This window comes from Trachypithecus francoisi, unplaced genomic scaffold (assembly GCF_009764315.1).
Source record: "Trachypithecus francoisi isolate TF-2019V2 unplaced genomic scaffold, Tfra_2.0 Lachesis_group9, whole genome shotgun sequence".
NCBI classification, from domain to species: Eukaryota; Metazoa; Chordata; class Mammalia; order Primates; family Cercopithecidae; genus Trachypithecus; species Trachypithecus francoisi.
In genome coordinates this window covers 52,550,897-52,573,530 of record NW_022681474.1, presented here as the reverse complement: position 1 = coordinate 52,573,530, position 22,634 = coordinate 52,550,897, and the positions used below count along the sequence as shown (strand labels likewise).

Below are 22,634 nucleotides of genomic sequence, written 5' to 3'. Positions count from 1 at the left end.
ATGAATTGTAATCCCCATAATCCTTATGTGTCGAGGGAGGGGTCTGGGGGGAGGTGATTGGATCATGGGGGCACTTTTCCTCATGCTGTTCTTGTGATATTCAGTGATCTCTCATGCGATCTTATAGGATTTCATTTCATTTGTTTTTGGGGATGGAGTCTTGCCCTGTTGCCCAGGCTGGAGTGCCATGGCATGATCTTGGCTCACTGCAGCCTCTGCCTCCTGGGTTCCAGCGATTTTCCTGACTCAGCCTCCTGAGTAGCTGGTATTACAGGTATGCACCACCACACCCAGCTAAATTTTGTATTTTTAATAGAGATGGGATTTCACTACATTAGCTAGGCTGGTCTCGAACTCCTGACCTCAGTTGATCCACCTGCCTTGGCCTCCCAAAGTGCTAGGGTTACAGGTGTGAGCCACTGTTCCCAGCTGAGATCTGATGGTTTTATACATGTTTGACAGTTGCTCCTTTACATGTTCACACTCTATGTGTGGCCACCATGTAAGTCAGACCTGGCTCCCCTTCTGCCATGATTGTATGTTTCTTGAGGCCTCCCCCGCCATGTGAAACTGTGAGTCAATTAAACCCCTTTCCTTTATAATTACCCAACGTCAGGTATTTATATCAGTGTGAAAACAGACTGATATACTTTCTGATAATCATGCCTGAGGAATTGGGGGAATTCAGACTACCTGGGATCAAATTGTGGCCCCACCCTTAGCAGTCATGTGACCTTTGGGAGGTTACTTACCTTCTCCCTCTCAACTTATTCTGTAAAATCTGTAAAATGAGATTGTTTCTGAGGGTTAAATGAGCGTAGCACAGTGGGGACACTGTCAGGCACACACTACTTGTCAGATGTCGAGTATTCATCTTTATTGAATTAGGACTGTGGTAACCCACTTTATGGCTCTCGATTTTGTATGACAAAATCATGCTTAGTGCTTTGTTAGTAAAAGAAAGAAAATCTGAAAGTCCCTGCTGTGGAAGGAAGAAATAGCAGGGAGAAAAGGGAGTTGGTAAGTTTCAGCATTTCAGAGCTTGGAGGGACAAGTTAGGTTTCTATTTTATGGAGAAGGAGGTGGAGGCAGGATGACACCTAAGGTGTCATTCAAGACACACAGCTGTAACTCTTTATTGAGAATAGAGCTAGGACCCCAGGGATTGCTGTGGTCAAGTTGCAGACAAAAATGACCACTCATTGAAAGACAGGAGAGGAGTGTTTAGTTACAAAAGCAGTCAGTAATTCAGTCAGCAAATAAAATAAAAATTATCTATATTCAGTCAGCAAATAAAAATTGTTCAACTTGGTTGCTAATGGGACCCACTCTACTGAGACTTTGTGTAGAACTCATAGAGGAAGATGGCTTCAAGTAACGAACTACCCTGTGCTTTTCTTAGGACTAAAAAATTCAGGAAGCTGGTGATGGATGAAAACCTTAGTCCCACTGGCACTGCACGAGGGGCCAGGAGAGCAGCAGCCTCATAAGCCACAGGGTGGGGCATTCTGAGCTGTTGGGAAGGGGTGGCAACCAGGGTGGGGCACTGTGAGCTGTCAGGGAGGGCATTGTGAAGTGTGGGGTGGGGCATTGTGTGCTATATGCCTAGTCTCCCACCTGGGCCAGTGGGCTTCAGTCTGTAGGTGACTACAGAAGGAGGAGGAGCTCCCTCTGTTCTCTCGTCAGACAGTTGTGTCTCTCAGCGCTTGTTGGGTTCACAACCTATTAAATAAGCCAGCTGGTCTTCACCCTCCCAGACAAGTCAACTCCGGAGGCGGCAGGGCACAGGCCTTGGCCTGCATCCCCATCTGGGGCCCGGGCCGGGCTGTGAGGTAGTCAGGGGAGCAGCGGGCAAGACCATCTCTGCAAGTGCAGCATAGCATCAGCCTAGGGCAGCAGGAGTGCGTGGCCAAAGTTGTGAGCAGAGGCACAGGTGGTGGCAGACAGTAGAGACGCCCCATGGGGAACATACTGACCTGTTGTGTGTGCCCCAGGGACAGCCCTGAGTTTGACCAGCAACAGGGGTCAGTGTGCCCCTCGGAGTCCGAGATCTATGAGGCTGGAGCTGGGGACAGGATGGCAGGAGCGCCCATGGCTGCTGCTGTACAGCCTGCTGCAGTGACTGTTGAAGTTGGTGACGATATCCACATGCACCACATCCATGACCGGGAGATGCCTGAAAGTAAGGAGGTGACGGGTGCCATCTGCCTTCTGCTTGCTTCTGGCTGCTGCTGTCCCCAAGGTCCCCTGGGAGGCATTGCCCACTTCGAGCTCCTTTCTGCCTGTGGTCAGCTTTCCCAGGGCTGGCCAGGAACAAAAGCTAGCTCTGCCTTGCATTCCCACTCCTTAGTATTTCCCCACCGAGTCCAGTCAGTTTCTTTTCCACCTCCCCTCCCAATCGCCCAGTTCTTGCTCTCTCATCTCATTCTCCCAGGCTGGCATGGAACCATTTATTTCTGGCTATTCTTGTCGAATAAGCAGCAGTCGAATAAACAAGTTGATAAATTTTTATGAATGATTACATCTTTTTTTTTCTTTTCTCCTTCTATACATATAGCTTTGGAGTTTAACCCTTCTGCCAATCCAGAGGCAAGCACAATATTCCACGGGAACTGTCAAACAGATGGTGAGACAACATTGTAGCTCTGTGTATTATCCTGTGGGACTTTGTTGAGGCTTCTTTGGAATATTCTCTTCCTTTTCTCAATAAAAACTCAAATATCCCAACTTTCCATCACCCACCTTATTTTTTCTTTGTACCTGTCCAGATGGTACCTAAGTGAAGGAACCAGGTAAGTGCCTAATTGTTTCCTTTGTGAAAGTAGCTAAATCTCAGCACAGTTCATATTCAAATATTTGGGGATTTCTTATTTAAAATCAGAATGGAGGTTGCCATGGGAGAGGCTGTATGGCATTCTTAATGGGCTGCTGTAAGTCACCTTGATAGAGGCTGCTTAGTTTCTTCTAACTGTAATTTGAACAGAGAAGAAAAAAAAAAGGAGGGTGCTTAAAATAATTGTGAAAGATGTGAAACGTCACCGCCAGGACTGCAGAAAAATTGTTGTGTGTTGTAGGGGGGTGGTTTGTCAAAGGAGTTTACCCATGAGCCTCTGATGACTTTAAAATTCTTACTTTAACACAAAATGTGTCTCCAGATTTATTCTGGTGACTTAACAGACTTTATTTACCTCCTTATTCTAAAAGAGAGGTGGGGATTGGTTCATGGTCAAAACTTTCAAAAGACATGAAACGTCAATGTAGACTTTTAATGTGTAATGTAAAGATTGCAGGTTAAAATCTCCGACCTTCCCTGTAAGAGTGTTTGTTGCCATGGCTCTCCCTTTGTCCTTTCCCCTCCTGACAATAGCATCTTGTTCAAAGATAGGAAAGTCAGAGTTTTGGCTGGGCACGGTGGCTCACGCCTGTAATCCCAGCACTTTGGGAGGCCGAGGCAGGTGGATCACCTGAGGTCAGGAGTTCGAGACCAGCCTGGCCAACATGGTGAAACCCCGTCTCTACTAAAAAAAAATACAAAAATTAGCTGGGCGTGGTGGCGCATGCCTGTAGTTCTAGCTACTCGAGAGGCTGAGGCTGGAGAATTGCTTGAACCTGGGAGGCGGAGGTTGCAGTGAGCAGAGATCATGCCAATGCACTCCAGCCTGGGTGACAGAGCGAGACCCCGTCTCACAAGAAAAAAAGAAGAAAAGGAAGAAAGTTGGAGATTTTTAAGTCTCTACACTGCTGGGAGAGGCGGGTGATGGGAACCAGTAGAAAAGAGAAAATAGTTGGTTTGCCTCTGAAATTTTGCAAAGAGATGACTCTAGGTAAAAGTAATTCTGGGTAATAACATGATTCTTGAATAAAAACTAAAATTTTCAAAATAGAAAACATTGCATCATAAAGATATTAAATCCAGTCAGCTTATTGGTTTCATTTAAATGCCAGAGATTTCATTGTTCTAGAGGAGATATCTTATAGCTCTTCTATTTAAACTTTGGTTGGGCTCTTAATTTTTTAAGAGGTAGAATAATTAAGACTCATGATGAGTATGACTTTGTAACTTGTAAGTACTATCCTCACTTTTCAAGATATTGAAGGATTGCTTTATGATAAACAAATATGTGAATTAAAGTACTTACAAAGCATGTAAGTACTTGTGTAAACTTATAGTCTGTTTGGTGATATAAGGAAAACCTGATTGATGTTACATACCAGTTAGTAGATGGGTAGTATTGGATGAGAGCCCAAAAATGGCTGTTTATTGTCATTCTTTAGGATTACAACACAGTTTATGTATGTTTCACTTGTCCCTTTCCAATACAAATAAGGTCTGTGTATATTCTTCCTATGTATTGCTAATGAAGAAATGAAGACTTAGAGATATCGCATGTCTGTGGAAGACAGCTACTCAACAGAACTAACATTCTATGTCCTCAGAATGATATGGAAAGTGACAGATATGCTGAATTTACTTTAAAAAAATTTTTTAAACTCTAGAATACATCTTATATTTTGCATATAAAATAGACCTGTCTTTTAAAACTTACTGCCATCTCAATTTATTTTATGCAAAGTCGATTTTATACAACTCAAAGCCGACATTTACCTCTTCAATTTTTTTTTTTTTAAATAAAGGAGGGTGTCACTATGTTACACATGCTGGCCTCAAATTCCTGACCTGGGTTCAAGTGATTTTCTCATCTCAGCCTCCTGAGTAGCTGGGACTACAAGCATGTGCCATCTTGCCTGGCTGTCTCTTATATGTATACATTCATTTCAATGGATAAGAATAAAAGGAGAGGTAGTGAAATAGCCTAAATGCAGTAGTTGAATAAATGAATTGATAAATTTTTATAAATGATTACCTCTTTTTTTCCTTTCTCCCTCTATGCATATAGCTTTGGAGTTTAACCCTTCTGCCAATCCAGAAGCAAGCACAATATTCCACAGGAACTCTCAAACAGGTGGTGAGACAGCGTTTTTTTTTCCACCAAGAGAAACAGTGAAAACTCTTGTTTGATCAGGTGTATTATAGGAAGTATTTAGAAAAACTCATATTGGTTTAAATTTTTCAACTTTTCACATATTCACTTGTCTTATTTTAATGTGTGATATACTTTCCTTTAGTTGTTACCGTTTTAGTGAAAATATGTAAACTTTTTGTTTATACATTTTGCCATCTTTTTATCAACACAATTTGTCATGTGATGGAGGAGTCATGGATTTCTCTTATTCATAATTCTTGGTCCCTTTTCCCTTGCTCCAAAGAGTACCTTTTAAAGATGAATGATAGAACTTAGATTTCAGCTTGGTTTTCTTTTAAACAAACTAAAAACGTAGCTGTTTATCATCGGGGATTGAATCTGTGATTTGGGCCTTCTCTCACACAGTTCTTTGACCACATTCATTTACCACATCCAAGTTTATGCTACTCAAAACTTTTAAGTTATTAACCTTTTCATTTGATGTAATGTTAATTTAAACGTGCCCTACTCTTGCTTATTTTCCTTAATGTTGTGTTAAATCCTCATTTATATGCTAAAAAGCCATACACAGCCAAGTTTTCCAGTTGACTTCCAGAAACTTTCCAGGTTTCTATAATAATATGTGAAGTAATGCAGCACAGTAAAATATGGGAGTTTCTAACCTTTGTTTTTGTAGTTTGAGTAGACTTTGAGTCACTTATTTCTGGTTAGAATTTGTGTTCATTTTTTACATTACTGTAAACAGATACCTAAGGCTGGGTAATTTATAACAAAAAGAGGTTTAATTGGCTCATAGATCTTCAGGCTGTAAAACATGGCTTCAACATCTGCTTCTGGTGAGGGCCTCAGCAAGCTTACAATCATGATAGAAGGCAAAGGGGAAGGAGGTGGTTCCACACAGTGAAAGAGGGAAGAGAGAGGGGAAGGGGGAAGGTGCCACACTCTTTTTTTTTTTTTGAAATGGAGTCTTGCTCTGTTGCCCAGGCTGGAGTGCAATGGTGTGATCTCAGCTCACTACAACCTCCTCCTCCCAAGTTCAAGCAATCCTCCTGCCTTAACCTCCTGAGTAGCTGGGACTATAGGCAGGCACCACAACACCTGGCTAATTTTTGTATATTTGGTAGAGACAGGTTTTCACCATGTGGACCAGGCTGGTCTCAAACTCCTGGCCTCAGGTGATCCGCCTGCTTCAGCCTCCCAAAGTGCTAGAATTACAGGCTTGAGCCACCACACCCGGCCGGTACTACAGTCTTTTAAACTACCATAATCAGAATTTGCTTATTACCATGGGGATGGGACCAAGCCATTCATAAGGAATCCCCCGCCATTACCCAAACACCTCCCACTAGGCCCTGTCTCCAGCATTAACGGTCACATGTTAACGTGAGATTTGGAGGGGATATATCCAACACATATCAGAATTGTATTTCCCAGTTCCTTCCAGAGCCATGGGCTTCTCACACCTAGAGAAAAGCTATTCCATGTCCCTCACTCTTCAGTGGTAGGAACTTTTGCCTACAAGGCCCTTCCAGCATCAAAGGCAGAGGCAGTATAGGAAACAAAGCATGGCCCAAGTCCCTCTTGGGGCTTTTATTATTCTGGCCTTATTTATAAAAAAAAAAAAAAATGATTTTTTGTGCTGCAGACACCATGTCCAATTAGGTTTGTATACTCATTTTAAAATTAAAATTTAGGCCAGGCTCCGTGGCTTACGCCTGTAATCCCAGCCCTTTGAGAGGCCAAGGTGGGTGGATCACGAGGTTAGGCGATCAAGACCATCTTGGCTAATGCAGTGTAACCTCATCTCCACTAAAAATAAAAAAAAAAAAAATTAGGCATGGTCGCATGTGCCTGTAGTCCCAGCTAGTCAGGAGGCTAAGGCTGGAGAATCACTTGAGCCTGGGAAGCAGAGGTTGCAGTGAGCTGAGATCCCGCCACTGCACTGCAGCCTAGGTGACAGAGTGAGACTCCATCTCAAAAAAAGATAAATAAAATTTAAGATAGATTACTTTCCAGTTGTACAAAGACCCTTTTTTGTTTTGTTTTGTTTTTAGTGACATATTAGTAGATAACCACTAAGTGTGGTTCAAGATGCTTACAGGGATTCTGTTGCATCTAGAGATAGGTATTTGGTCAGGAAGTAGTTCTCAGAGCTGTTAGCTCTTAGCTTCTGATAATTAAAGTAAGCTATGTGTAAATGCAGAATGAGAGAATACTGATGGATCGTGGCTCATATATACAACCGTTAAACCTTTTTATTAGCTAAGATTTTCATCTGGCCTAATTTTTTTGCCCTTTTCTTTTGTACATGAGGATTCTTTCATTTTTATGTAATATAAACTTTATGAAATAGAAACTTTCATTTGTACATAATAGAAACTTTATGAAATTAATCGTGCCAGATAATTTAAATTATAAATTATTGAAAATAATTTTTTAAATGGAATTTTGTCTCATTTTACATAGGAGTAATCAGTAAGATGTTAATAACTACTTTTATTTTATGGTATTTGTATCAGAAGTGACCAGTTTTGTTTTTTTTTTATTCTTAGTTGTAGAAATAAGAAGCAGCAACTGTACAAACCATGTAAGTAAACGGTCAAATAGTTAACAAATAGATAGTTTGACATAAAAGTATCTCTCTCTTGATTTCTTTAAATTACAATGTGGACCCAGTGGCGATAGCATGGACCCCTTTTTGTGGATTTCCTAAATCTCTTCTATTTTCCTAAGTATTAAATTTATCCAGAAAAGTCTTTAGCTTAGTGTGTCCTTTTAAGAATTTCTGATATTTAAGTTAAATTTCAATAGTCTGGTTGTGGTAAAAAGATCTGCTTTAAGGCTGGGCATGGTGGCTCACGCCTGTAATCCCAGCACTTTAGGAGGCCAAGGTGGGCGGATCATCTGAGGTCAGGAGTTCAAGACAACCCTGACCAACATGGTGAAACTCTGTCTCTCTACTAAAAATACAAAATTAGCCAGGCACGGTGGTGCATGCCTGTAATCTCAGCTACTCAGGAGGCTGAGGCAGGAGAATTACTTGAACACAGGAAGCAGAGGTTGCAGTGAGCCGAGATCATGCCATTGCACTCCAGCCTGGGTGAGAGAGTGAAACTCTGTTTCAAAAAAAAATAAAAATAAAAATAAAAAAAGTTCTGCCTTAAATATTTAATCTTATTTTTAATGAAATAACAAAAATAGAATAGCTAAGTTAATTGCCAGCACAGTCTACTGACTTTCTATCACAGCAGGTGAAAGCATACCTTCCTCACTACACCATGATCTTATTTTTCTCCCTCCTTTTCTTCCAATAGTAGCACACTTTTTCATTAAATCAGTAATATTTACATGATTATGACTCTGCAAATATTATTCACTGCTAAGTCATGTGGTGTTTCCACTGTGCCTCTGCATTACATGTCCTTCATCCTGTCTCTGAAACAGTTCTGAAATCTGAGCACTTCTGCAGTTCTCCTGGGTCTTCTCTTTTTTCCTAGTCGATGTTACTTTATCCATCCAAACATAGTAAGGAGCCTCTGGGTGGTCTGTTTGCTTTCACATCCATTATTTTTTAGCATGAAGCTAATTTTCTGACTATATTCGTTTGCTTATTTTCTAACAGCTGTTTTTCCCCAAGTGTTGTAGCATTTATCACATGCCTTTCAAAGATATTTTCCATCTGCGAAAACACATCTGTTCCTTTTATGTGTGTGTTGGGGGGGCAACTTTCTTTGGCCTTTTGTCATCCTAGTTCAGTATGGAGTGGCTTTCCCTAGATATGCTCGATGTCTGCTTTTCTGTGCTATCTCCTTAAAGTCTTTTGGGATCTCACATAACTGCTGTCTTGTGTGGGATCACCTGAGTCCTAGATTCTGTGTTTCCTTCTGTCCTGTGATCCTCTCTAGTTGTACTTGAACACACTTTCCTGGGTGGAGATGTTTAGAGAGCTGGCCAGTCTTAAAATCCCTCCTCTTTGATAGAGAGGACACCTTTAGGTTGAATCTAAATTTTATGGTTCTGAAGACATTCGCAGTTGTGCTGTCATTACAATGTTGTTCTTGAATCTATTGCCAGTGTGTGATACACTATTTATACCCAGGTTTTAGGTATCTGTGGAAGCTTTTTAGGATCTTCTCTCTCTCTGAGGTTCTGAAATTTTGTAACAGCATGTTGGGCTGTTATATTTTATTTTTAATATATTTTTTATTTTTTTATTTTTTTATTTTTTATTTTTTGAGACGGAGTCTGGCTCTGTCTCCCAGGCTGGAGTGCAGTGGCCGGATGTCAGCTCACTGCAAGCTCCGCCTCCCGGGTTTACGCCATTCTCCTGCCTCAGTCTCCCGTGTAGCTGGGACTACAGGCGCCCGCCACCTCGCCCGGCTAGTTTTTTGTATCTTTTAGTAGAGACGGGGTTTCACCGTGTTAGCCAGGATGGTCTCGATCTCCTGACCTTGTGATCCGCCCGTCTCGGCCTCCCAAAGTGCTGGGATTACAGGCTTGAGCCACCGCGCCCGGCCTATTTTTTATTTTTCTATTGAGGCTACTAAACCTGAGACTATCTCTTCTTGAGAATTTCTTTATTTTCTCTGTTTCTTTTACTGATAGTCTTGTTATTCAGACGCTAGGCTGCTTAGACCAGTGCACCTGCATTGGTTTTTAATTTTTCCCCTTCTGTTTTTTTCAGTTTGTCTTTTTATTCTAGTTCTGGGATATTCTGTGACTTTATCCTCTACTATTTCTATTGAATTTTATATTTTTGAGAGTGTTTTAAGATTTTTTTGGTTAAGTTTTGCTCCTGGTTTTGACTGCTCCCATGAATTCCTTTTTTCTGTTGCTTTGATTTCTGTTGTTGGAGGCTTCCCTCCAATGTGTGGTGGTCCCTGGCCTGCTGTATTTGGAAGCAGGACTTCTGTTAACTGAGAGCACTCAGCGTGAGGTTTGGAAGCCAAACTAGCTTTTCATCTGGGGGACCTCAGTGTATTATCTGGGGATCTTTATTGGAGACATTTCAGTTTCTTCTGAGAAGGATCTCCCAATTTTCTGCCTGGGAAGTAAAAGCATGGCTTTCCAAAAGCAGAGTTAGCGAAGGAAGTTGGAGTTCCATTTTTGGTATACAGTTTTCTTTATATCTCAGGTTTAAGCCATGGGTATCTCTGAGCCAGAAATTCTTGGGTTTGATATATCCAGAGAACACACATCTAAGTTTCTTGTCAGATGGAAGGACAGGTGGACTTGGGACTCTGGTTAGAGATTTTCATCTGACCTTGCTGGCTTTTGTTTTATACTTTACCCTACTTTCCAAAGTGCCATTTGCCTGTAAGTTCACAACCTGCCTTTAGTTCTGCAAGACAAACTGGCTCACTTCTGTTCCAGTCACTTTCTGTAGGGACCAAAGTTGCGCTTCCGTGTTATTTATCAGTCCTTTATCTACTTTTTATGTCTCGGCATTTATTAAAAATTATCTCTGTCAACCTTCTCTCCTGGTCATGGGTGTAACCTTTATTTTATGACTAATGAGACTTCTGGATTGTGGTCAATCTATTATATTTTATCCAAATTTAGGACCTGTGTTTAAATCAAAGTCTAATTTGAGTATAATTAATGATATTAACCCAGAGAATTTTTAAAACTAATATATCTATAATAAGCATACACACTTTTCTCCTAAGGCCTTGTCTAATATTTTCAAACTTTGTCCACTGCCATATACTTCCCATTACTTCACAACAGAGATGGAGCTGTTTTCATGAATGCCCAAAGTGTTAGAAATATTTAAGTTAATTAAGATTTGTTCATTTTTAGCCTGGTCAACATAACAAGACCTCATGTCTACAAAAACGTTAAATAACAGATTAGCCAGGCCTGGTGGCATGTGCCTTTCGTTTTACCTACTCAGGAGGCTGAGGCAGAGGATCGCTTGAGCTCAGGAGTTTGAGGCTGCAGGTAACTGTAATTGCACCACTGCACTCCAGCCTGGGCAACAAAGGGAGACCCTGTCTCAAAAAAGGGAAAAAGTTATTAGTTCTTTAAAAATATATCTAAAATTTGTCCTGCCCAAAAGGAGAGCAAAAGATGTGAACTTTAGTCTTTTATTTTATTTATGTTTGCTGAGAAAAATGCTGTATTTTATTTATTTATTTATTTATTTATTATTCTATAGGTTTTTGGGGGAACAGGTGGTATTTGGTTACATGACTAAGTTCTTTAGTGATGATTTGTGAGATTTTGGTGCACCCATCACCTGAGCAGTATCCACTGAACCCAGTTTGTAGTCTTTTATCCCTCGCCCTTCTCCCAGCTTTTTCCCCGAGTCCCCAAAGTCCATTGTATCATTCTTATGGCTTTGCATCCTCATAGCTTAGCTCCCATGTATGAATGAGAACATATAATGTTTGGTTTTCCATGCCTGAGATACTTCACTTAGAATAATAGTCTTTACTTCCATCCAGGTTGCTGGGAATGCCATTAATTTATTACTTATTATGGCTGAGTGGTATTCCTTATATATATATAAGTGTGTGTATGTAGATCACATTTTCTTTATCCACTCATTGACTGATGGGCATTTGAGCTGGTTCCATATTTTTGTAGTCGTAATTTGTTTGAGTTCCTCGTAGATTCTGGATAATAGCCCTTTGTCAGATATATAGACTGTGAAGATTACCTCCCACTCTGTGGGTTGTCTGTTTACTCCTTTTCCTGTGCAGAAGCTATTTAGTTAAGTCTCACCTGTTTGTTTTTGTTGCATTTGCTTTTGTGTTCTTGGTCATGAAATCTTTGCCTAAGCCAGTGTCTAGATGGGTTTTTCCAGTGTTATCTTCTAGAATTTTTACGGTTTCAAGTCATAGATTTATGTGCTTGATCCATCTTGAGTTGATTTTTGTGTAAGGTGAGAGTTGAGGATCCAGTTTCATTCTCCTCATGTGGCTTGCCAATTATCCCAGCACCACTTGTTGAATAGGGTTTACTTTCTTCACCTTGTGTTTTAGTTGTCTTTGTTGAAAAGCAGTTGGCTATAGGTATTTGAGTTTATTTCTGGGTTCTCTATTCTGTTCTATTGGTGTATGTGCCTATTTTTGTACCACTACCATGTTATTTTGGTGACTATGGCCTACTGTTTTACATTTTACCCTACTTTCCAAAGTGCTATTTCCCTGTAAGTTCACAACCTGCCATTAGTTCTACAAGACAAACAGGCTCGCTTCTGTTCCAGTCACTTTCTAGTATAGTTTGAAATAAGTAATGTGATGCCTCCAGATTTGTGGTTTTTGCTTAGTTTTGTTTTGGCTATGTGGGTTCTTGTTTGGTCCCATATGAATTTTAGGGTGGTTTAGTTCTGTGAAGAAGGATGGTGGTATTTTTATGGGAATTAGGTTGAATTTTTAGATTGCTTTTGGCAGTATGGTCATTTTCACAATATTCATTCTACCCATTCATGAGCATGGGATGTCTTTCCATTTGTTTGTGTCCATGATTTCATTCAGCAATGTTCTGTAGTTCCCAATGGCATATCAAAAAGATAATCCAGCTGGGCACGGTGGCTCACACCTGTAATCCCAGCACTTTGGGAGGCCAAAGCGGGTGGATCACGAGGTCAGGAGTTTGAGACCAGCCTGGCCAACATGGTGAAACCCTGTCTCTACTAAAAATATAGAAATTAGCCGAGTGTGATGGTGCGTGCCTGTAATCCCAGCTGCTCAGGAGGTTGAGGCAGGAGAATCACTTGAACCTGGGAGACAGAGGTTGCAGTGAACCAAGATCACCCCACTGCACTCCAGCCTGGGTGACAGAGCAAGACTCCATCTCAAAAAAAAAAGATAATCCACCATGATCACATGGGTTTCATACCAGGGATGCAGGGATGGATTAACATATACAAGTGAATAAATGTGATACACCACATAAACAGAATTAAAAACAAAAAATCACATGATCATCTCAATAGACACAGAAAAAGCATTTGACCGAATGCAGCATCCTTTTATGATTAAAACCCTCAGCAAAATTGGCATACAAGGGTCATACCTCAATGTAATAAAAGCCATCTATGACAAACCCACAGCCAACATAATACTGAACGGGGAAAAATTGAAAGCATGCCCCCTGAGAACCGCAACAAGACAAGGATGCCCACTCTCACCACTTCTATTCAACATAGTACTGGAAGGCCTGGCCAGAGCAATCACACAAGAGAAAGCCAAAAAAGGCATCCAGATCAGTAAAGAGGAAGTCAAACTGTTGCTGTTTGCTGGTGATATGATCATATACCTAGGAAACCCTAAACTGATAAATGAATTCAGGAAAGTTTCAGGAGACAAAATTAATGTACACAAATCAGTAGCTCTGTTATACCCCAACAGCACCCAACCTTAGAATCAAACCAAGAACTCAACCCCTTTTTTGATAGCTGCAAAAATAAAATAAAATAAAATAACATAACATAACATAAAATAAAATACTTAGGAATAGACTTAACCAAGGAGATGAAGACCTCTACAAGGAAAACAACTTTAGTATTTTTAATGGGTTAAAATGAGAGGCAGCAGGTACAGCGGAAGAAGTCAGTGGGTGGGCATTGGCATCCAATGGGTCCTGGACCTTTGATGGTAAGGCTTTGGTTTTGACTTACTAAATTACTAGGTACAATTATTTTCTAGTTTTTGTTATTAAACCTTAAAACTACTAAGTAACCCCTTCCATTTCTTGTTAAAGATCCTAACATTTCAAACTCTGATTTATGCTGACTGACGTTAGATTGTTTCTATTTTGTGACTACCTTAAATAATACCTATAAACAGTAAACTGTTAGTAATATTTTTGCTGTAATTAAATGTAGTAAGACTTATCTTCCAAATGATAACTGAATTGTCAAACACTTGTCAAAGTTTTGGATTTACTCAAAATTCTATGCTCAGCAGCTGGAGGTAGGAAGAGTAAGGGCCCCCCCTTACTCTTACGGAGAGGCATACTTTCTCATGAGGGGAATACTCTGCAAAAATTCGTATCTTGTGAATTCTACTAATTAGTGTAGAAAAAACATTTTTTGGTGTGGCTGCCGACAAAGAGATCCAAGAGGGTAGATGGAGTCAAGCTTGCTGAAGCAAGGAAAGAGAAAAGGAGTATTCTAGGCAGAGAGCAGGAGTAGAGCAGGAAAATGGCTAGGTGCAGGTCAGATGATTTATAGAATGAAATTGATCAAGTTTTGAAATGAATGGAAAGTATTCTCTGAGAGTCTCATTTGAGTCATGTCATGGCAGTCTTATTTAAACATGAAGTGAAAGTTAGATTTTTTAAGTTGTCATCTGTTTTCAGGGTGTGAGAGAATATTTAAGTGATACTCTTTTTATCCTCCACATAAGAAAACAGGACTAGAGAAACCTATGGCTTCCTCACTTGGTGGTGGCCTAGCAGCCCTGGCACACAGAGCCTCTGAATCTGAAACACTTGTTTTGTCACAATATCGCCTGAAATAATACATTTAGGATGAGTAATTTAATAAATGCATTAGTCTTGTAGTCACTGCAGTAAAATGCTCTTGTACCAGTATTATTTAATACATTACATTTTATTGTAATAAATAAATCATAGAAATAGAAATTCTTATTGTTCAGTTCTCAGTGAGATCACTTGGACTCAGGAAGGGGAACATCACACACTGGGGCCTATCATGGGGAGGGGGGAGGGGGGAGGGATTGCATTGGGAGTTATACCTGATATAAATGATGAATTGATGGGTGCTGACGAGTTGATGGGTGCAGCACACCAACATGGCACAAGTATACATATGTAACAAACCTGCACGTTATGCACATGTACCCTAGAACTTAAAGTATAATAAATTTAAAAAATTAAAAATTAAAAATTAAAAAAAAAAAGAAATAGAAATTCTTGGCTGCTTTATATTGCTGTAGAAAAAAAAAACAGTGAAATCTTATTTTAAACTTTTCTCATGATTTTTAAAGGGAATTCATAAAATCCTTGTTAGGTTTGATGACAGGTACCATATTAAGGACAGCATTTTATGACCCGTATCTTAAACATCATCTCTGGAAGTTAAGAGCCTCCAATGGGTTTTCTGTAGAGTGCACATGATACCGCACTCAGGCAGTTCATGGAGTGTAAGAAATATCTTAGTGCTTTGTCATTTGACATTTTAACCAAGAAAAAATACACTTTGATAAGTTTAACTTACGCTTCCCTTCCCCTTCAGGTATCTACTGTGCGTTTCAGTCGACAATACAGCTCATGTTCAACAATATTCCTTGATGACAGCACAGCCAGCCAGCCTTATCTTACAATGACAATAATATCGTGAGTACAACTATACTGCCGAGGGACAGATTCATTTATTCTAAAATTATTTCAGCCATTTGTTTTTCCTCTTCAGCAATCAGTTTAAGAAATTGGAGTCAACTATATATTGATATCCAGATTCTAAATATTAAGTATCAATTTCTCTTTTAATCTTAGATGTCTTGGTGGAAGGAAAAATCAGCAAAGAAACAATCCCAGAAAAAGCGTATTTTTTTTAATGCCTTTATGCCTTGAGACACTGTTGAACTCAGTGAGAAGGAAGGTTCCCTTTATTGAATGTTTCTTTGTGAAAACTTAGTTGTTCCATGCATTATGGGCCTAAATCAGTGTGTACTACTTTCGACATTCGACTCGGAAGAAGGAACAGCTTTTCCTCTTCTGGCACCACAGTGTATCTGCATTTGAATTTCTCCCATTGTGCACGAGCACCTCGTGGGCCACAAAGATGCGCTTTGAGAGCACCCTGAGATGAAGTTTATTCTAAAAGGAACAACCACCACCAGCACCAGCTGCATAGGGGCTGTCCAGTGCACATTACCATCATCTCCTCGGGTCATGAGTGTTGATTTTTAGAACACAGTTTGGAAAGTGCTAATTTATTAGAACACAGTTTGGAAAGTAGTAATTTAGAATATTAATGTTTTTATGTTTAATTTTACTTTTCATTCTATAAACATAACTAGCTTATAAACAATTTTGTTTCAAATGCACTAGCCTTTTTAGCGAATTCAATTGTCAGTAACTTTTACTTCAATAAAAGTGGCAAGTTTACCTTACACTCATAATAATGTCATTTTTCTCCTTCCCTTTTAACAATAGTTGTGATGAAATTGTGTTTCAGCAAAAATTGGACTCAAACTCTGTCTCAAGTCCTGAGCTTTGGGACCTATTGAGTAATCACTAAATGTCTGTAGTCAGCCAAGTCTCTTAAATCTTTGAGCACACATACACCAAAACTACCTTGACTACAGTCCCTGGCTTCTTTTGAGTTCAAAAGATTTTGATATGTTAGCATATAATTTAAAAATAGCTTTGAAGATTAATCTTGCTCAAACATATTTGATGTTTTTTTCCTCATTCTACTTTTTAGAAGTCTACTTTTGAAAGTAAAGTAAGTTTTAATTTGCCATCAGCAAGTTTGAGAAATAATCCTTTGGTATATTCCCTATTGGTGAAATAAAGGTTTATTGAGTAAATTAATAGGGCAAATTGGCTTCAAGAAAAGATTTTGAAAAATGTTTATGATGAGTCAGTAGTGCAGTGTTGTCAGTGGGATAGGTGGAACTCACTGAGATCACTTATGCAAGGTTTTTTTTCAAAATACAGGTCTGCAAACACATGCATCTTCCCATCTTCACCTTCCCTCTATCTCTAGGCACTGAGAAGCCTTTTAGGAAAATAGGGATGGATGTGAGGCATCTTTATGTGAAGGAAAGCATCCCAGAAGACTCTGATTTTCACCCCAGCTCAATCATTCCAAACTTTGCTGCACATTGAAATCACCTGGGAAACTTTTACCAACAACCTTGATGCCCGAAGTCATACCCAACACTCATTACATTAAAATGTCTCGTGTTGAAGATGAGTCAGTTATTAAAGCATCTCAGGTGATTTTAATGTGCAGCAAAATTTGAGAGCCACGGTTTAGAGTTTAGGACGAGAAACTGCTCCTATTTGGTGGGACCTTGGGCAAGTCAGTTTTAAGGTTTGTTTCCCTGATCTGTAAAATGAGTGTTGAATTAAATGTCATGTAAGGTCATTGGTCCTTTCCAGCATGTAACTTTAAATTCCATGATCTTAAAATTATTTCAGAGATGAAAACTACTTGAAGCACTATAGACATACCCATCTTACATGCTAATGTTTCAGGCTTTTTAAAAACTGCTAATATTGTGTGGACCTATTAATAAAACTGAGATTTGCCTTCCCTCAGTTGTTTTCAGCCTCACTCTACAAAATTAGCTGGGCGTGGTGGTGCATGCCTGTAATCCCAGCTACTCAGGATGTTGAGGCAGGGGAATGGCTTGAACCCGGGAGGCAGAAGTTGTGGTGAGCCAAGATCGTACCATTGCACTCAAGCCTGGGCAACAAGAGTGAATCTCTATCCCCAAAACAACACACACACACAAAATTACCTGGGCATAGTGGCACAAAACTGTGCTGAGGCTGAGACCGGTGAATCGCTTGAACCTGGGAGACAGAGGTTGCAGTGAGCCCCAGCTACTTGGGAGGCTGAGGCAGTGAGAATCGCTTGAACCTGGGAGGTGGAGGTTGTGGTGAGCCAAGATCCCACCACTGCACTCCAGTCTGAACAACAGAGCGAGACTCTGGGTCAAAAAACAAACACATAAAATAAATCGCATGGGATGAAAGGTTTTGTGAGTAGAAGAGCATATAACAGGGAAATCTGTTATTATTTATATATTATAATCATCAACAGAAACACGTCTTTTTAACAGCGTATTGCCTCACGTTTTGGTTCTCGTATTTTCGTGAAAAACCAAGAAATGAAAACGAAGTGCCCTTATGGTACTGTTCCGAACTAGAAGATTTGGATTTCAGGGCCGCTAGGAGAGTTTCCTCTGCCCCCTTTTAAAAAATGTCTTAAGGCCTAACAAATGATAACGTCTATTGTTATGAATTGTTTTTCGTTCCACAGAGTGACCTTGGAGATACATCATGATATCATGCAAAGGTGAGCTTTTTAGAAACCTGTCTTGTTATTCTAGCTAATTACTTTGCAAGATGTCAAGCTCAGTGTTAGGTCACAGCTCTAGACATCATAAGCTGTAATGTGCCTGCTAAAATATCGAAGCAAATTATTTGTGTTTTCTTTGTTCCTTAAGACTCTTAATTCTTAAATGATTGAGAATCTCAAAGAGTATGTGTTTATATTGATTATACTGATATTTACTGTGGTTGAAATATAACATTGAGTTTTTTTTCAAAATATATTTTTAGTTTAGATTTCACAGCCTTACCACTGTTGATATTATGAGCTACATAATGCTTTGTTGTGAGGACTGTCCTGTGCATTGCAGAGAGTTTAGTAACATTCATGGCCTCTACCAACTAGATGTCAGTAGTAACCCATAACCCAGGTTGTAACAACAGAAAATATTCCTTGAGAACAATGTTATTAACAGAAATTTTTCATTGAAAAAATAACTTTTCTACAATCAAAAGTTGAGTAAAAAGTGTGTCATGTATTTGTATTATTTAAAATCTCATGTTGAGCTTAATAGGAGACAACTGGATTCTCTAGGTATTTCTTTGCAATTTGCTTTAAAAAAGCAGTAAGAGGCTGAGCACGGTGGCTCACGCCTGTAACCCCAGCACTTTGGGAGGCCAACGTGGGTGGACCACAAGGTCAGGAGATCGAGACCATCCTGACTAACATGGTGAAACCCGTCTCTGCTGAAAGTACAAAAAATGGCTGGACATGGTGGTGCATGCCTGTAGTCCAGCTACTTGGGAGGCTGAGACCGGAGAATCACTTGAACCTGGGAAGCAGAGGTTGCAGTGAGCCGAGATCTTGCCATTGCACCCCAGCCTGAGTGACAGAGGGAGACTCCATCTCAAGAAAAGAAAAAAAGAAGCAATAAGATGACCCAACCTCATGCAAATAGGTAGCTGGTAAAAGGTGTATTTTAAACTTTTCAGACAGTTGTGGGTATTCTTTAATACTAAATCAAAACTTCACAAGTGCTAGTTTCTTAAATTAGTTACAGTGGCATTTTCCATATTAATAAATTTATTCCATCAGTACTCATTGATCTTTCTTGCACAGTAAATGGATCTTCCCCCCATACTTGCATTTATAATATTATGCAGTAGTTACTTGGAATATATTGGTTTATGTTTTATTATGTCAAAAATCACTTTTAGTTTAATCATCAATCTTACTTTAAAACGCCTTTAAGTATTGAAAAGCTGTCAAGCCTACAGTAGAAGGAACAAGTTTTTCAAAGTCCTCAGGAAAGCTTAAATTTCATCATTGGGAACAAATACTCAGTTTCCTTGAAGGGACAACCTCTCACTTCATTTATTTTTGAGAATCATAGTTGTACTTCTTTTTTTAGACTGAGTCTCACTCTGTCACTTGGCTGGAGTGCATAGGTATGATCTCAGCTCAAGCAATCCTCTCACCTCAGGCTCCCCTGTAGCTGGGACCACAGATGTGTGGCACCACGCCAGGCTAATTTTCTTGTATTGTTGGTAGAGGCAGGTTTTTGTTATGTTGCCTAGGCTGGTCTCGAACTCCTGAAGGAGCTCAAGCCATCTGCCTGCTTTGGCCTCCCAAAGTGCTGGGATTTTACAGGCATGAGCCACAGCGCTGGCCCAGTTGTACTTTTAAATAAAAACAATGCTCTGTGAAAAAATTGGTTGTTCAGTTCACAATTAAATCACGAATTCTTTTTAAAAAAAAACAACAACAATGACTGTACTGCAGTCAGCAGAAGCACTTCTTGTTAACTTTCCACTTATCAGAATATTAAAGAGACATGTCAAGATTTAATAACATTAATTTTTATTGCTTCATCAAAGACATTCTTAAGTAATTCAGGCTACCTTTTTTAACTGTAGGGGATAGTAAAGAATAGAGTGACTAATGTAATTGGTACCACTGCCTTGATTTATGCTGAGAAACCAGCAGTTTTACCCACTTTTATACAGTCACGACAAATGTCAACGAAAAAGCAGGCAATGACTTTGTATTACTTTTACAAATTTTTAAATTTTTTAATCAGCTTTCTCAGGTTTAATTAGTATGATTCAGAACAGTGTTGGCCAGGCACAGTGGCTCAGGCCTGTAGTCCCAGCACTTTGGGGGTCCGAGGTGAGCAGATCACCTGAGGTCAGGAGTTCAATACCAGCCTGGCCAACATGGTGAAACCACATCTCTACTAAAAATACAAAAATTAGCCAGGTGTGGTGGTGGGCGCCTGTAATCCCAGCTACTTGGGAGGTTGAGGTGGGAGAATCACTTGAAACTGGGAGACAAAGATTGCCGTGAACGAAGATTGTGCCATTGTACTCCAGCCTGGGCAACAAGAGTGAAACTCGGTCTCAAAAAAAAAAAGAGAGAACAGTTGGCCTCTTAGGCCTTCTGGAAAGGGTGTTGGGGATCCCAAGAGGTCCACAGAGCACATTTGGAGAACGACTGGTTTATTACACAGGCACAATGCATTAGCTTTACAAAGTTTAAAGTTCATCAAAGACTGGCCTCTTAAAAAGGCAAATGAGTTTTTAATTCAAACAACAGAAAACACATAAATATGTCACGAGAGTATACTACAGAGAACTAAAGAGAAAGGAAGCTAGGAAATCGGAATCACGTTTACATTTATTAAAGTTCATCACTACTGCTTTGTAAAACATTCTTGTGTTTCAATGTGTGGTTAGAAGACTGAAAATATATTCGGTTTATTGCCATTGCCTGTTAGGGAGAGTCAATACTTATGGGCATTTCTGACTGGTTATTGTAAAAAAGACTTCACAGTACAGGACATGATGTGCTGAGAAAGAAGTCAGGAAACCCTCTGCAAGTCAGCATCCAGAAGAATTCATAAAAACTGCTTTGGTAAACACTAAAGCACACAGGAGGCATTATTTTACTAAACAGATACTATAGTAAGATATTAATAGTTTTTGAAGTAATGCACACTCTTATTTTATAGAGATGCAGATGGATCTTTGAGCATATTTGATGAGCAGTTATACTCATTTACGGTAAGTGGCGCTTTTATTGAGGTTGTATTTTCATCATACACTTGTATCTGTTTCATGCTGAAGTCAAAGGCATCTTTTTAAAAATCTTCCCCATTTCATGTTATATTTAGTCATCTTAAGTGTTGTAAAAAGAATGTGCTGGAATAAGAACGGATCTGCAACTCTGTTTAGTTAGTGAGCTAGTATGAGTAAATATATTATCCAAATAACAGAGAATGTATCTTTTTTTTTTGAGGTGGAGTCTCTCTCTGTAGCCCAGGCTGCAGTGCAATCATGTGATCTCGGCTCCCTGCAGGCTCTGCCTCCCAGGTCCCTGTTCAAGCAGAAACCTGAACCAAATGAACAAGTTCAACATCATCAGTAAGAAGAACTATCGGTGCCATAACTCTGATGGAATGCACGGGGAAGGATTCCACATCATTTTTGTACTGTAATGGCCAAAAGTGCATAACTTCAGTCCAGTCATGGAAATACATCAGACAAACCCAAGTCGAGGAACATTTGACAAATACTGATCAGTACTGGTTCAAAGTGTCACGGTTAGGAAAGATAAGGAAAGACTGAGGAACTTTCACTGCAGTCCTACAAAATGGCAAGAGACTAAGAAATAACTAAATACCCCGTGATCCTGGGTGGAATTTGGGAACAGAAAAAGGACATTAGTGGAAAAAGTGGTGAAACTCCAATAAGGACTTTAGCTAATATGTTCATTTTAAATTAAATAATTTAAATATATTTAAACATTATTTAAATGTATTTAAATTAATAAAATTGTTTATTTTATGAAATAATTTTAATCTAGTTAAATATGAGAATGTGGATTTCCTGGTTCTGATCACCGTACTGTGGTTATCTAAGAGGTGAACGTTGAGGGAGGCTGAGGGAGGAATAAATGGAAATTATACTATTGAGTTGGAAGAGAAACCTACCCCATCAGTCACGAAACCCTCACATTCACGGCAGTGTGTCGGAGGTTCCAATATGAATGGCATTTCCCAGATGTCAGTTCGAGGTCCCTGTGGAGGGAGTGGGGCTCCCTGGGAATCTAGTGGAGAGCATTTGGGGCTCCCTTCCTCAGGAGCCTGCCCTTCCTGCACAGAAGCGTCAGCCTCACCTCTGTAGCGCTGCCCCTCTGCCTCTCAGAACCCACTCGGCTTCAGGCAGATTCTACTGCCAGCCTCCTTTCCTGGATACAGCCTCCAGGGACTCAGCCCTGCCTTCCCAAGTGTTCCTGCCTCTCTTGGGAAGGGATGCTCTCAGATTCCACACCCCTGGACTTCCCCGGGCAGCACCTGCTCCTTCATTCTTCACTTCCGCAGCTCTCTGTTCTCACTCTGAGGGTCCTCTCCTCCTGGGAGTGTGTGTTGCTGGCAGCAATGAAGATCCCCCCCAGGGTCACCCCCCATGCCCTGTTCTTCTGCACTTCCCTGGCTTCCTGTGTTGGTTCTGCTGGTGTCACCTGCTTTTGGGTTTACGTGGCTTCCCAGCTTCCCAATTTCTCTGAAGTTGTTTGCTGTGTGTGTTGATGATGGGCTTTTTCTTCCTCCTCCTCCTCCTCCTCCTCAGTCTTGTTGTTGCTCCATATAGTTTCCAGAAGGAGAA

The 22,634-nt window shown here is 40.1% G+C and overlaps 1 protein-coding gene across 4 annotated transcripts; it reads left to right on the top strand.

The window, feature by feature from the left end:
* The first annotated feature begins 155 nt into the window (after positions 1–155).
* AGAP9 (ArfGAP with GTPase domain, ankyrin repeat and PH domain 9) lies at positions 156–21,820 on the top strand. 4 transcript variants are annotated; one of them, XM_033209104.1, is made up of 9 exons: positions 156–274; positions 1,995–2,182; positions 2,558–2,626; positions 4,899–4,967; positions 7,538–7,572; positions 15,196–15,296; positions 17,959–17,994; positions 20,981–21,032; positions 21,268–21,820. In XM_033209104.1, the coding sequence occupies exons 2-9, from the start codon at positions 2,077–2,079 to the stop codon at positions 21,394–21,396; spliced, it is 597 nt and encodes a 198-aa protein (XP_033064995.1). In that variant the 5' UTR covers positions 156–274; positions 1,995–2,076; the 3' UTR covers positions 21,397–21,820. The 4 variants fall into 4 exon arrangements, with proteins under 4 accessions (XP_033064995.1, XP_033064994.1, XP_033064992.1 ...); XM_033209103.1 differs by lacking the exon at positions 156–274 and adding an exon at positions 359–1,498; XM_033209101.1 differs by lacking the exon at positions 156–274 and having other exon boundaries at positions 1,599–2,182.
* The last annotated feature ends 814 nt before the right edge of the window (positions 21,821–22,634 follow it).

Bases quoted from the DNA above. Each gene is read 5' to 3' on its own strand.
- AGAP9 (XM_033209101.1), top strand. From the start codon at position 1,960: ATGGGGAACATACTGACCTGTTGTGTGTGCCCCAGGGACAGCCCTGAG. The intron at 15,297-17,958 runs GTGAGTACAACT...TTCGTTCCACAG, and splicing joins CTTACAATGACAATAATATC to AGTGACCTTGGAGATACATC. The intron at 17,995-20,980 runs GTGAGCTTTTTA...CTTATTTTATAG, and splicing joins CATCATGATATCATGCAAAG to AGATGCAGATGGATCTTTGA.